This window comes from Capra hircus, chromosome 20 (assembly GCF_001704415.2).
Source record: "Capra hircus breed San Clemente chromosome 20, ASM170441v1, whole genome shotgun sequence".
Taxonomy (NCBI): Eukaryota; Metazoa; Chordata; class Mammalia; order Artiodactyla; family Bovidae; genus Capra; species Capra hircus.
The window spans coordinates 48,834,756-48,850,829 of record NC_030827.1 but is presented as its reverse complement, the minus strand read 5'-3'; the positions used below and the strand labels follow the sequence as shown (position 1 = coordinate 48,850,829).

The window sequence follows — 16,074 nt, the reverse complement described above, 5'->3', positions numbered from 1 at the left end:
AGAATTCAGTCCAATACAACTCAGGTTAATCCAATCAACTAAATATTAAAGTCTAAGGGTTAGAAATGGAGATATGAAGTTTTTGATTTCAAGTTATTGATATTTTTTGTAGAGAGTACAAATGAAAGCACATAAAGTAGCTTGACTATCACAACAGCACATAATGCAATAATAATCAATTTAGCAACATTTATTACTCATTAAGGACTAGATGAAGGAAAATCTATGCAAATAACTGCTATGTCTAGGAAGAACCAAATGAAACCATTTATAATTTGTATGGATCAAATTTCAGTTATTATATTTTCATGTGGTTGGTTACATAAACTGAAAGTTGCCTATTGCAGCAACCATAAAATTTGCCTTCACCTTCTGATCTCAGGCATTTGATCAGATGACACTTGTGATAAGTCCACTACTGCTTGCTTTCTGGTAAAAATTTCTTGGGTTGCCATTTCTTTTTTTCTCCTTCCAGTCAATATGACATTTAACCTTTAATGCCATCATTCTTATATTGCCAGAAATTTTAAAAGGATTGAAATAACTGGAACATGAAAAAACATACCAAAGTGTTTAAAAATCAATGAACATATATTTTCTCAAATTCTTTTTCTTAGAAGACAAAAACTTCAAGCATGATTTTAATTAGGTTGATGCAATAACTGCTGACACAATCATGGAGCTATCATAATTTTATAGCCTTCACTTGAGCTATAAGAACATGTGATTATATCTGTTTGCCTTTTGTGTGTTTAACTTTTTTTTCCTTCATAAACTGTCCATAAAAATAATAACACCATTAAAATAATTTTCTTTAAGAAATTACCTAATTTTGATTAGATTCAGATGGTGCCAAGAAAGAAAGCTGAAATTAATACAACCCAGTATATAAAAGCATTCATCGTTAATTTTGTCACATTTACCCTTCCATTCCTAACCACAGATCATTTTCTTCCCAAACTTTTATAACTGAACAGCATGAAATCTCCTCATATGATCATATCCTGATTAGAAAACTACTTTAACTGCTTGTCTTTCCATTTGTTTCTCCCTTACATAAATGTACCCGTGGTAGGACTTTAGAAAAATAAGTAACATTAATATTTGGAATACATTTTCTTATAAGTAAGCATTTTTTTGGCCTTAGGTCATGTTTCTAATGACGTTTGCTTTCTCATTCTGCAAAATATCAAAGAACTTCTAAATACATCTTTTCTTCCTCACTAAAGTCAACAGCAATGAGACTACATGTGTAATATTCATGCATTGTCAATTTTAGTGACTAGATTGACATATAGTTTTCTTCCAATCATTGACTTTTAAATACAAATTCTGAAATTGCAATTTTGTTACCTCTAATCCACGAGGTAGTAGGCACAATTAATTCTAGTAAGTGAACTCCTATATTTATCATTCCATATTCATTACATAGTTTTAAAATTATAATTTGTATTCCATAATCAAATATTGCTTTAGGAATATTTAAAGAATAAAATTTGTAAGAATGGTAATTTTTATAAACTTCAAGTATTCCTTATGAGATATATATATATATATATATGAATGTAAATATTTGCAATTTCAATGCAGACTTACCTTGCCAACATATTGGTAATCAGATCCTGTATATTCCTCCAGTAAGAAAAATTGATTCCACATCCAACCACGCTTTTGACGATGAAGTATTTTGCCATCACTCCTTGGTACACGTGCACCTAAAATTCTTTTCTGAGGCACAGGAGTCCTTCTGAACATTATCTCTGGAGAACAGAAATGTGGCAGGCATACCCAGAGTAGAAATAGTAGCAAAAATTGATATATTGTCATAGTTCACTTCTTGACAATTTCCAACGTGGATGAAGAAAAGGGAGTCTTATTTTATTCGGTTGAATTTTACTGTATTTCAACTGGTTTCCAACATTTCATCAATGTTTTGGACATGTTTCCAAAAGCTTCAAACAAACAAACAAATTAAAAAAAGTCAGTTGACAACATTATAAATGTTACCTGTCACTTTAAATTTAATGTGACAAAGATTAATTAATGATAGCAATGAAAATATTTACCTTCCCTCTCTTACATAAAGTAATTGCTAGAGATATGACATTGGAGATATGACTTGTCTAGTAAGATGTCTGTAAGAATAGATGATTGCAAATAATTTCAAACAAATTTCAAAGAAAGGACATATTAAGCCTTATTATTTTTTTTTTCCTTTTGGAAGTTTACTAGTTTTTAGGAATTATAACCCCTGTATAGAGTGGAGATGTAGTTAATTTTACATGTCAACTTTCCCAGAGTAATTTAACATAAATTAAACAAAATAGTGATTCTGAAAACAAAATAGTGATTTTAATAACTACAGGAAATAGGCACTTATCATGCAATGCAATGATATTCAAATAATTATTTTAAACAGCAGCACAGTTTCTTCAATTTTCATCCACCTCAAAGGTAAAAAAAGCCAAAATAAAAAAAAATCTGAGTGTCTTCAGCTGAAGACTTTTCTTCTCTCCTCTCTCAGGTAGATCTGTGAAACAAATAGAGCTTCCTAGAGCAGAAAATAAAAATCACAATTACAGTAAATCAACATGGGACATAATTTACACTACTGTGTATAAGGATTTAATCATGCTGAAAGTTCCAGCTTTGACACATTTGCACAATGTATCACCACAGACTTGCCCCTATGCTAATCTGGAATTCCATGATGCTCCAGCCTTCTCACTGCTCTCTACCTGCAGTTATTTTTTTCTTAGCAGTGTATCTCTGGTGAATCCTGTGTGTGTGTGTGTTGTGTGTGTGTGTGTGTGTGTGTGTGTGTGTGTGTGTTACTTATTCAGTCATGTCTGACTATTTGTGAACAAATGGACTGTAGCCCACCAGGCTCTTCTGTCCATGTTATTCTTCAGGCAAGAATACTAGAGTGGACTGCCATTCCTTTAACCAAGGGATCTTCTCAACCCACGGATCGAACCCAAGTCTCCTGCATTTCAGGCAGATTCTTTACTGTTTGTTTTACCATTTGAGCTACCCAGGAAGTCTTTCAGTAATCCCACTACAATGTAAATCAGATCATGTAACTTCTTTGCACAAAACCCTCTGATGGCTTCGCACCTCGTTTTGATTAAAACCCAGCATTTCACAAAGACCTACAATTGAGTACTCCTTTTCATAACTGCTGGTCTCCTCTCTGACCTCATGCTATACTTCAATCCCTCAGGTCACTACTCAAAATTGACTCTTTTCCAGCCTAGTGTCCTTCTTGCTTCAGCCTGCAATATACCTCATATACCCCTCTCTTCAACCTGGACCTCTTTACTTTTTCTCTCCAACTGGAATGTTTTTCCATGTAGTTATCCACATAGGTAGAGCCCCTGCTTCCTTTGCATCTTTCTTGAAACCTCCCCTAATATTTTCTAGATCTCAATATACATGTGTTTTATTTATTATTTATTGTGCATATATTCTGCCTGTCATCATCCCATGTAAAAAAGGAACTTTGTTCTTTTCTTTGCTATTGTTTTCACAGTACCTAGAACAGAATCTTGCACATGGTAGATGTTCATTAAACAATCTGATTGAATGAATGCATGAATTATAAATTGATTCAAACATCTGAGCATCATTAACTCCTCTATAAAGTTAAGCCCAAATATTTATGTATGAAAATAATATTTTCAAATCATCATTACTTTTATTCTTTGTTTATATTATTCTTATGGCTATTTTTATTTAAAATTTCCTATCTCCTTTTTATTTTCAGTTAGGTATGCATTTTATTTCAGGATATGATAAAATACAACAAAAAGTGGTTGGGAGACCAAAAATATTATAAAAAGTGGTTGGAGGACCAAGAGGATTGAGTTTCATTTCTTTAATACGACAATGTATTCTTAAGTGCTCCAGAATTTACATGTATGGTTTCATTCACAAAGATTTTTAAGCAATATATTTACTTATTTGTGTGTTTGTTTTATTATTCAGATGATTTAAAGGTTAAGGAAAATATGCTTCAGAAGTAAGATTAAAGATGAAGCAGTATTTCCCCAGAGTGTATTAAATGACTGTGGAACTCTCTACCGCACATGAAGCATTCAACATGACAGATATAACCTGTATTAAAATCTGTCATGTAACGCTATACTGGGGAGAAAAGAAATTATCTGATGCATAAAATGGTTTTACATCACAAAGTACTACTTTACAGAAACTCAGATTGATTGGATTCTAAGTAATAGGAACATTTACCAAAATGATATTTGACTTTTTAAATGCATCAGAACACTCTAGACAGTATTCTCCAGAAATTTATACTGTTCCTAAGAGTTAGAGGAGAGTTTGTATAATTGAGGGTTTCTTTTATCTTCTATGAAAGCTTTAAAACTTATTGAAGCAATATTCTCATTTCAACTCTTCTTTTTTAAATTTAAAACTATTTGCTAGCACTTGCTATATTGATTATTTTTAATACAATATAACTTTACTTCTAGGTTTAGAAGCTTAATTATCAATATTTTTAGGAAGGAGGATGAGGACATTGCATTTTTAAAAGTTGTTAGTAAACAATTGGAGCTATAAATATATATATATATATATATATATATATATATATATATACACACCATTTTTGTTTTGGGGGCTTCCCTTGTGGCTCAGAGGTTAAAGCGTCTGCCTGCAATGTGGGAGACCTGGGTTTGATCCCTGGGTCAGGAAGATCCCCTGGAGAAGGAAATGGCAACCCACTCTGGTACTCTTGCCTGGAGAATCCCATGGACGGAGGAGCCTGGTGGGCTGCAGTCCACGGGGTCGCAAACAGTCGGGCACAACTGAGCGACTTCACTTATTATTTTAGTTTCTATTATTTCATAAAATATTTTCTGAAGAATATATAGTTAAATGCATTTTAATACTGATTTAAGATGTGTGAGAGTTGGACTGTGAAGAAAGCTGAGCACCGAAGAGTTCATGCTTTTGAACTGTGGTGTTGGAGAAGACTTGAGAGTCCCTTGGACTGCAAGGAGATTCATCCAGTCCATTCTAAAGGAGACCAGGCCTGGGTGTTCTTTGGAAGGAATGATGCTAAAGCTAAAACTCCAGTACTTTGGCCACCTCATGCGAAGAGCTGACTCACTGGAAAAGACTCTGATGCTGGGAGGGATTGACGGCAGGAGGAGAAGGGGACGACCGAGGATGAAATGGCTGGATGGCATCACGGACTTGATGGACGTGAGTCTGAGTGAACTCTAGGAGTTGGTGATGGACAGGGAGGCCTGGCGTGCTGCAATTCATGGGGTCGCAAAGAGTCGGACATGACTGAGTGACTGAACTGAACTGAAGATAATTAAAAGATATTTAAATATATTCTCCATAAATGTATTTGATAAAACCATCTCAAGCAATGACAAGCTTAAATAAAAATACATTTAACCATGACTAATTAGATATATGAATTTATTTCATTAATAGATTGTGCTTTTGGTCTCATATCTAAAAATTTTTGCATAACTTTAAGGTCAAAAACATTTTCCCTTGTATTTTCTTTTAGAAGTTTTACAGTTTAAGTTCTTAGAATGTATGGTCCAATTTGAATCAAACTTTGTATATGGCTCAAGATATGAATTGCAGTTTGATGTTTTGCTTATGAATATCCAATTTTTCTAGCACCATTTGCTGAAAAGTGCATCCTTTCTCCACTGAATTGCTTTTGTAACTTTGTCAAAAATCAGTTGTATATCTATGTGTATTTATATATTTTTGGACTCATATATATTTGCTTGTTTGTTCACCTTTATACCCATAGAGCACTGTCTTAATCACTATAATTAGTAAGTCTGGAAATCAAATAATCTTAGTCCTCCAACTTTAGTTTTTTAATTTTCGTTTTTTTTTTTTTGGATATTATAGAACTTCTTGCATTTTCCATTAAATTTTATAGTTACCTTGCATTTTATATATAAAAATCTGTGGGGATATTAATGGAGATTGTATTGAATCTATAAATAAATTTGAGAAAAATGAGCATCATAACGACATTGACTCTCCTGAACTATGAACACTATATGTATCTCTCAGTCATGTTTTGTAGATTTCAGTATATAAGTCTTGTCCACATTTGTCAAATATTACCTGAGTATTTTCATTTTTTTCATGCTACCACTTTATCACATTTTTGTTTTTAACCCATTTTTTTAGGTGAGATTGAAATACAAAGAGCTGAAATACTCATTGTATACAACTTGATGAGTTTGGACATTGTTAAGAGGAAATACAGACACATCCTAGTCTGGCATGAGTATATGATAACAGATTGTAAATCATCTGATTATAGACTTGTATCCAGATATATAAAGAATTCTCAAAATCAACCATCAAAAAACACAAAACCCAATAAAAATTGGAAGAAGATTTGAATTGACACTTCATCTAAGAAGATAGAGGGCAAAAAATATATGAAAAGATATTCAACATCATTCATCATTTGAGAAATGTAAACTAAAATGACTGATGACAAGCATATGTCAGTGAGGATGTGGAGGAATGTGAACTCTTTTACACCTTTGACGGGATTGTCAAATAAGATAAACTCTTTGAAACAGTGTAGTAAGTTGAAAAATGGCCCCTCAAAGATGTTTATATCCTGAATTCTAAACTATGGATCTATATACATGCTACTTTACAAGGTAAGGAAATTTTAGAGATATGATTCATTGAAAATCTTGGGGATCTAGGAAATTTTCCTGGATCATTTAGACAAAATCAGTGGTGGCTCAGACAGTAAAGAAACTGCCTGCAATGCAGGAGACTTGGGTTCAGTCCCTGGGCTGGGAAGATCCCCTGGAGAAGGGAATGGCAGCCCACTCCAGTATTCTTGCCTGGGAAATCCCATGGGCAGAGGAGCTTGTGGGGGCTACAGTCCGCGGGGTCACAAAGAGTCACTTTGTGACATGACTGAGTGACTAGCACTTTTATTTTCTTTGAATATGATCACAGGTGTTTCCCAGGTGGTGCAGTGCTAAAGAATCTGCCTACCAATTCAGGAGATTTAAGAGACACAATTTCAATCCCTAGGTCAGGAAGATACACTGCAGTAGGAAATGACAACCTGCTCCATTATTCTTGCCTGAAAACATTCCATAGACAGAGGAGCCTGACGGGCTATAGTTCATGCGGTTGTGAGAGTTGAACACGACTGTGGACACGACTAAGCAACTGAACACACACATACAAGGTAATCACAGGGGGCCTCATAAGAGGGAGGCAGGAGGATCAGTCAGTAAAAGAGATGATCGCAGATGCTGGAGGTTAGAGTGTCCCAAGTAAGAGTGCAGTAGATAAGGATTACAGGCCACCCTAGAAGGTAAAGAAACCAAACAATGGCTACTCCCCTGGAGCATTGTCTTCCCCTTCACCCAGGCATAAATCTTGATTTTAGACTTTTGACCTCTTGCTGTTGTTCAGCTGCTAAGTTTTGTCCAGCTCCTTGGTGACCCTGTGAACTGTAGCCCGCCAATCCCCCCTATCCATGGAATTCTCCAGGCAAGAATAATGGAGTGCGTTGCCATTTCCTTCTCCAGGGGATCTCTCCTATCCAGGGATCAAGTGCATGTCTTCTGCATTGGCAGGCAGATTCTTTACTACTGAGCCACTGGGAAGCCCTTTGACCTCTAGAGATCTAATAGATAAATCTGTAATATTTTAAGTCATTCAGTTTGTGAGTTGTTACAGTACCAATAAGACAAGCAGATTTAGACATTTATGCAAGTGGAATAAAGGATATTCATCTAAAATGTGCATAGGGAAAGGCTAGAGAAAAGTCAATGTCACAGGTGAATAGATGAACAAATTGTATTATATGCATACAATGGAATGTTACTAAGCAATTAAAAAAGGATGACATTTTAAGTTCATAAGCAAGGACGGAGCTTAAAAAATACCACTCCATCCTAAAAACAAAGATAACCTGAACAGACTTAAAAAATTAACAACTCTTCTTGGATTCATAACAATGGAGGGGGACTCAGGGACTACTGCCTCCAAGATTGAAGATAGCTAAATGAACAGAAGGAAGCACAGCTTAACTGACCAGAGACTCATGAGCAGAAATCAGCCGGAACCAGTAATGGAGTGGCAAACCTGAACTGTAATTGATAAACTGCTGGAGGTTCAGTGAGTATAACTCGGAGATTTAAAAACTCCAAGAGGCAAGTCCTCAAAACGGTGCGATTTACCGTCAAGAACACCTCCAAGTTTCCACAGTAAATATCTGAGAAAAATCCCCTTGTGTTTCTCCAGGGAGAGGGTAAAGGAAACATTTTTACATACATCAGATCATTCTGCTCTTCATAAGGCCAGCCCTCAGGGGAAACTAGCCAACCAGAGCCTAACCTGCTGGAGAACTGCCCGTGTGCAAAGTCGCTTCAGTAGTGACTTTTCGACCCTAGGGACTGCAACCCACCAGGCTCCTCCGTCCATGGGATTCTCCAGGCAAGAATGCTGGAGTGGGTTGGAAGGCCCTCTTCCAGGGGATCTTCACAACCTAGGGATCGAACCCATGTCTCTTCTGTCTCCTGAACTAGCAGGCAAGTTCTCTACCACTAGTACCACCTTACATAGGGAAAGAGGAAATACATTCTGGCCCACCTAAGGAGTGAGAAAACCTTGAGAAACATCTGTGAAGCTCAGTCCAGAGGCACAGAATCACTGAAAGACTAAGAACTAGTCACAGACTATAGAATGCTTCTCCTGCCCCACCCCTAGGCTTCCCTGACAGTTCAACTGGTAAAGATTCTGCCTGCAAAGCAGGAGATCCTGTTCAATCCCTGGGTAGGGAAGATCTATCACACTGTCGCTCAGTTGTCTCTGACTATTCATGACCCCATGGACTGCAGCACACCAGGCTTCCTTCCCTGTTCTCTACTATCCCCCAGAGTTTGCTCAAACTCATGCCCATTCAGTCAGTGATGCCATCCAACCCTTTCATTTGTTGCCCCCTGCTCCTCCTGCCCTCCATCTTTCCCAGCATCAGAGTCTTTTCCAATGAATTGGTTCTTTGCATCAGGTGGCCAAAGTATTGGAGTTTCAGCTTCAACATCAGTCCTTCCCAAGAATATTCAGGGTTGATTTCCTAAAAGATTGATTGGTTTGATCTGCTTCCAGTCCAAGGAGTCTCAAGAGTCTTCTCCGACACCACAGTTCAAAAGCATCAGTTCTTTGGCTCTCTGCCTTCTTTATGGTCCAACTCTCATATCCATACATGACTAGTAGAAAAACCACAGCTTAGACTATATGAACCAATGTCTTCAGACTGATATCTCTTCCTCTTACTATGCTGTCTAGGATTGTCATATCTTTTAATCTCATGGCTGTAGTCACTATCTGCAGTGATTTTAGAGCCCAAGAAACAAAAGTCTGTTACTGTTTCCATTCTTTCCCCATCTATTTGCAATGAAGTGATGGGACCAGATGCCATAATCATTTTTTTCTTTTTGAATGTTGAGTTTTAAGCCAGCTGTTTCACCCCTCTTTTACCTTCATCAAGAGTCTTTTTAGTTCCTCTTCACTTTCTGCCATAAGGGTGGTGTCATCTGCATATCTGAGGTTTTGATGTTTCTCCGCACAGTCTTGACTCCAGCTAGTGATTCTTCCAGCCCCAAATTTTACATGATATACTCTGCATATAAGTTAAACAAGCAGGGTGACTATACACAGCTTTGACCTACTCCTTTCCCAACTTTGAACCAGTCGTTTGTTTCATGTCCAGTTCTAACTGTTGCTTCTTGATCTGCATACCGGTTTCATGGGATGTGTTAAGGTGGTCTGGTGTTTCCATCTCTTTTAATAATTTTTCACAGTTTGTTGTGATCCACAGTCAAAGGCTTTAGCATAGTCAATGAAGCAGAAGTAGATGCTTTTCTGGAATCCCCTTGCCTTTTTAATGGTCCAACAGATGCTGGCAATTTGATCTCTAGTTTCTCTGCCTTTTCTACAACCAACTTGAACATCTTAATTTCTTGGTTCATGTACTGTCGAAGCCCAGCTTGAAAGACTTTGAGCAATATTTTGCTAGTGTGTGAAATGAGTGCAAATGTACAGTGGTTGGAAATTTCCTTACCATCACCTTTATTTGGGATTAGAATGAAAACTGACATTTTCCAATCCTGTGGCCATTGATGTGGTTTTCAAATTTGCTGACATATTGAGAGCAACATTTTAATAGGATCATATTTTAGGATTTGAAATAGCTCATCTGGAATTCCATCACCTCCACTAGCATTACTGAAGGATTATTTACATCAGCTCCATCTCTGAGTGCATCATATCCTGTTATCCAAAACATTACAAACCATGCCAAAAGGCAAAAAAGTGAAAATTGGAGAGATAAGAGCAAGCATCCAAATGGGACATAGCAGGAGTGTTGGGATTATCAAACTAGAAATCTAAAGCAACTTTGATTAATATTCTAAGGACTCTAAAGAACAAAATAAGAAGCATGTAAGAACAGATGATCAATATAAGCAGAGTCATGGAAATCCTAAGAAAGATCTAAAAATAAACATGAGAGACAAAAATCACTGTAAGTAAAGAGAACATCTGATGGGCTTATTGGTAGACTCAGTTTGGCTGAGGAAAGAATCTCTGAACAAAAGGATGTATCCACAGATCTTCAAAAAGCTTATACATTTGTCCTTAAACATTCGTTCAGATCCACAGAATGCACAGCACCCAAGAGTGAACTCTAAGGACCTTGAGGATAGTTTAGAGTAGGTCCCTCCTCAGTAAAAAAAATGTTGCTTTTTGGAGAGGGATATTGATAATGAGAAAGGACATGCAGTTGTGGAGGCAGTGGGTATATGGGAAGACTCTGTATCTTCTCTATTTTCTTGGAAACACAAAACTACTCCAAAAAATATCAGCAGTTCATAAACACACACAAAATGAAATAGAAATAGTAAATTATGCAAAACAAACCAGGTTAATTTGCTTAATGTTAATTTTTCCCAGGTATGTTCTATGTTGCTAGAAACCTACTTATTAGCTTTTTCAAAGCCTTATTCCTTCATTATAAATGTTACAAATAATAATTATTCCAGTTTGTTGTTGTTCAGTTGCTAAGTGACATCCAACTCTTTGCAACCCCATGCCAGACTCCTCTGTCCTCCACTATCTCTCGGAGTTTGCTCAAATTCATGTCCATTGAGTCAGTGATTTTATCTATCAAACTCATCCTCTTCTGTCCCCTTCTCCTTTTGCCTTCAATCTTTCCCATCATCCGAGTCTTTCCTAATGAGTGGGCTCTTCACATCTGTTGGCCAAAGGAACAGTCCTTGCAATGAATATTTAGAGTTGATTTCCCAATGCAGGAGATGCAGGTTCAATCCCTGGGTTGGGAAGATCCTCTGGAGAAGGAAATGACTACCCACTCTAGTATACTTGCCTGGAGAATCCAATGGACACAGGAGCTTGGAGGTCTATACTCCATGGGGTCTCAAAGAGTCAGACATGACTGATGGAATAACACACACACACTGATGCTTCCATTTCACCAAGTACACCTATTACATGGTCAGTCAATATAGTCCCTTGCTTTTTTTTTCCCCTCCATGGCTCTAAGTTCTTCCCACCCCAATCTCCCACTTAATGTGCCACCACACCTACATGACCTTTAAAACTAACACATACCAAAGAAAAGATGTCATTTTCATCATAGGGGACTAGAATGCAAAAGTAGAAAGTCAAGAGATACCTGGAATAACAGGTAAGTTTGGCTTTGGAGTATAAAATGAAGCAGGGCAAAGTCTAACAGAGTTTAGCCAAGAGAAGGCACTGATCATAGTAAAAACCCTTTTCCAATAACACAAGAGAAAACTCTACATATAGACATCACCAGATGGTCAATACTGAAATCAGATTGATTATATTCTTTGTAGCCGAAGATGGTGAAGCTCTATACAGTCAGCAAAAAAGTAAAAAAGACCAGGAAGTGACTGTGGTTCAGATTATAAACTCCTTATTGCCAAATTCAGTCTTAAATTGAAGAAAGTAGGGAAAACCACTAGGCCATTCAAGTATGACCTAAATAAAATTCCTTACAATTATAAGTGGGAATGACAAATAGATTCAAGAGATTAGATCTGATAGAGTACCTAAAGAAGTATGGGCAGAAGGTCATTACATTGTACCAGAGGCAGTGATCAAAACCATCCCCAAGAAAAAGAAATGCAAAAAGGCAAAATGGTTCTCTGATGAGACCCTATAAATAGCTGAGAAAAGAAGAGAAGTGAAAAGTAAAGGAGAAAAGGAAGGATATATCCATATGAATGTAGAATAGCAAGGAGATATAAGAAAGGCTTCCCACGTGATCAATGCAAAGAAATAGAGGAAAACAATAGAATGGGAAAGATTAGAGATCTCTTCAAGAAAATTAGAGATACCAAGGGAACATTTCATGCAAAGATGGACACAATAAGGATAGAAATAATATGGACCTAAAATAAGCAGAAGATACTAAGAAGAGTTGGCAAGAATACACAGAGGAACTATACAAAAGAGATATTCATGACCCAGATAACCACAATGATGTGAAGCTCACTTAGAGCCAGACATTTTGGAGTGTGAAGTCAAGTGGGCCTTAGGAAGCATCACTACAAACAAAGCTAGTGGAGATGATAGAATTCCAGATGAGCTATCTCAAATCCTAAAAGATGATGCTGTGAAAGTGCTGCACTCAATATGTCAGGAAATTTGGAAAACTCAGCAGTGGCCACAAGACTTGAAAAAGATAGTTTTCACTGCAATCCCAAAGAAAGGCAGTGCCAAAGAATGTTCATACTACCGCACAGTCACACTCATCTCACACACTATCAAAGTAATGCTCAAAATTATCTAAGCTAGGCTAAACAGTATGTGAACTGAGAACTTCCAGATGTTCAAGCTGGATTTAGAAAAGGCAGAGGAACCACAGGTCAAATTGCCAAGATCTATGGATCATTGAAAAAGCAAGAGAATTTCAGAAAAAAAAAAAATCTACTTCTCCTTCATTGACTATGCAAAAGCCTTTGACTGTGTGGATCACAACAAACTGTGGAAAATGCTTAAAAGAAATGAGAATACCAGACCACATTATCTGCCTCCTGAGAAATCTGTATGCAGATCAAGAAGCAACAGTGAGAACTGGACATGGAACAACAGACTGGTTTCAAATTGGGAAAGGAGTAGGTTTAGGTCATATATTGTCACTTTGCTTACCTAACTTATAGGCAAATTACCTCATGTGAAATGCTGGACTGGATGAAGCACAAGCTGGAATCAAAATTGCCAGGAGAAATATCAGTAACCTCAGATATGCAGATGACACCTCCCTTATGGCAGATATCAAAGAGGAACTAAAGAGCCTTGTAATGAAGGTAAAAGAAGAAAGTGAGAAAGTTGGCTTAAAACTCAACATTCAGAAAATGAAGATCATAGCATCCGGTCCCATCACTTCATGGCAAATAGATGGGGAAACAATGGAAACAGGGATGGACTTTAATTTCTTGGGCTCCAAAATCACTGCAGATGGTGTCTGTAGAAATGAAATTAAAAGATGCTTGCTCCTTGGAAGAAAAGCTATGACAAACTTATACAGCATATAAAAAAGCAGAGCAAGTACTTTTCAACAAAGTCCTTTGCCAACAAATTTCCATATGGTCAAAGCTATGGTTTTTCCAATAGTTATGTATGGATGTGAGAGGTGGACCATAAAGAAGGCTGAGCACCAAAGAATTGATACTTTTCAACTGTGGTGTTGGAGAAGACTCTTAAGAGTCCATTGGACAACAAGGAGATCAAACCAGTCAACCCTAAAGGAAATCAATTCTGAATATTTATTGGAAGGACCTGAAGCTATAATACTTTGGCCACCTGTTGTGAAGAACTGACTTGTTGGAAAAGACCCTGATTCTGGGAAAGACTGAAGGTAGGAGGAGAAGGGGATGACAGAGAATGACATAATTGCATGGTCATGAGTTTGAGCAAGTTCTGTGAGTAGGTTATGGACAGGGAAGCGTGATATGTTGCAGTGCATGGAGTCTCAAAGAGTCGGACAGGACTGAGTGACTGAACAACAGCACTGCTTTAAATCATCATTTCATACAAATGAATGAACATCTAGTAACAGATTTCTTAACCTTAATCTTTCTTATTTAAAACATATCATACAAGATATTAGCTAAATTAATTTCAAAAACCCACTTCATCAAGACCCAAATCAACATTTTTAAAATGAGTCTGCTACTGGGAAGATAGTACCTGTACTTGATAATTCATTAATTAGTAGCAATATCTTGAACCAGATGAGTTTTAAATTTTATTTCACATTATTTTCAATTGTTTAAATTCAAGTCAGACATGTAAGTTTTATGTATATAAACTACTCTTCCACTAATACACAATTCTAAATTTTGCTGAGGTAATTATACTTTATTGAATTTCCCTCACTGGTGAATAGGATGTTGTTGTACATACACATATATATATGTATGTGTGTGTGTGTGTTTAAACATTTCTTGAATTAAGTAATTCATATGTTTATAAAATAGCCTTTCTGAATAAGTTGGGCTACTCACAGTAAAAACCTAAAGCTAAATTTAGAGTATAAAAATATTATATAAAGAAGTTGTCCTTGTTTGAAATTTTAAACAGTTATACTCAGAAGGAATCAATCGGGTTGTGACTGCAGTTGAAATATTGCTTGGTGTTAAAAAATGCTAAAAATTAATGAAATTCTATAGCTTCATATTTAGTTAACATATTTTATTTTGAAGAACTTCTTATAAAACTACATTTATTTACTCTCAAAAATAATTTAATACAAATACCACATGAAGTTTAAGATCAATACATTAGCATCCCTTAGCATTCTGCCTTCCCACAATTCCAAACTTTAATACATATTCATATCTCCTGGGGCTTTTATTAAATATCCATGATCTCATTCCACATGTCTTGGGTGAGGCATAGATTTTGCATTTCTAACAACCCCCTTGTAATGTCAATACAGCTGAACCACCTGCTTGGAAGTTCATCATCAAAACATTTGACTTTTTCCTATTTAATGCTTTATAGGCCTGGTGTGCTGCTTATTACACTGATGGAAAAATAAAAATAACACATAAGATGTTATTTTCCAATTGTAGGAAGATCAGAACACGTTTTCTAAATAATCAATCATTTTTTGGATATGTTTAACTAGAAAAATCTGATTCAAACCACACACATTACACACATTACAGCAATTATTCTCATACTACAAACTATGCTTTCCTCTATATGTACATTTTAAAGCATTTGTCCCATTGAATATTATTTCATCTCTGTTATCACAGCCTTTATTATGCTTCTGAAATATTTATCATTGCCATTATTTTCTATATAGAATGTTAATTTTATTACATAGGAAGCCAAGAACATCAGATCACGAAATAAAATAGGCATTTTGACTTATCTCAATTATTAATTAGGTCTCCACACATAACAGGTGATCAATTAAACTGCAATCCATCCTTAATAAAGGGAATTAGTCATTCTTCAAGTCAGTTGATTATGTTGATTAGAATCTTAATGTTCTAGTATTTATTCCCTTAATTTTACCATTTATAATTGTAATAGAAAGTGCTAAAGATTATTGAGACCGAACCCAAGCCTCCATGGATGAACAATTTTAATCCTTTTAGTTTCATAGCACCAATACAATCTAATGAAATTTCAGCACTGAGAAATAAAGGAACATTTTTCAGGTGTGTTTATACAATTAAAATGAGCCAGTGCATACTAAATACTTCCTTTTTATGCAGCTGATACCATTTTATGCATCTAGTATGAAGCATTTTGCGAGATAATTGAATCAAAGCATTACACTAAGGACTCAAATAATATGAGTCCATATGCTTGATCATATTTTCCAAGAGTTCATTACACATTACCTACTGTGCTCTAATGTCATAGAAAATACATAATTCTACATTGAATATTTATCACTCTATTTTAAGTATGTATTTGCATATGTGTCTCTGTTTAGATTGTAAGTTTGAAGCA

General features: G+C 36.1%; 1 protein-coding gene across 1 annotated transcript in view; it reads right to left on the bottom strand.

The window, feature by feature from the left end:
* The window catches only part of LOC102187435 (cadherin-10), a 185,320-nt gene that overhangs the window by 111,471 nt on the left and 57,775 nt on the right, over nt 1–16,074 (bottom strand). Inside the window, 1 exon segment of the mRNA XM_005694845.3 lies at nt 1,597–1,952. Within this exon segment, the coding sequence (XP_005694902.2) occupies nt 1,597–1,827 (231 nt within the window). The 5' untranslated portion in view covers nt 1,828–1,952.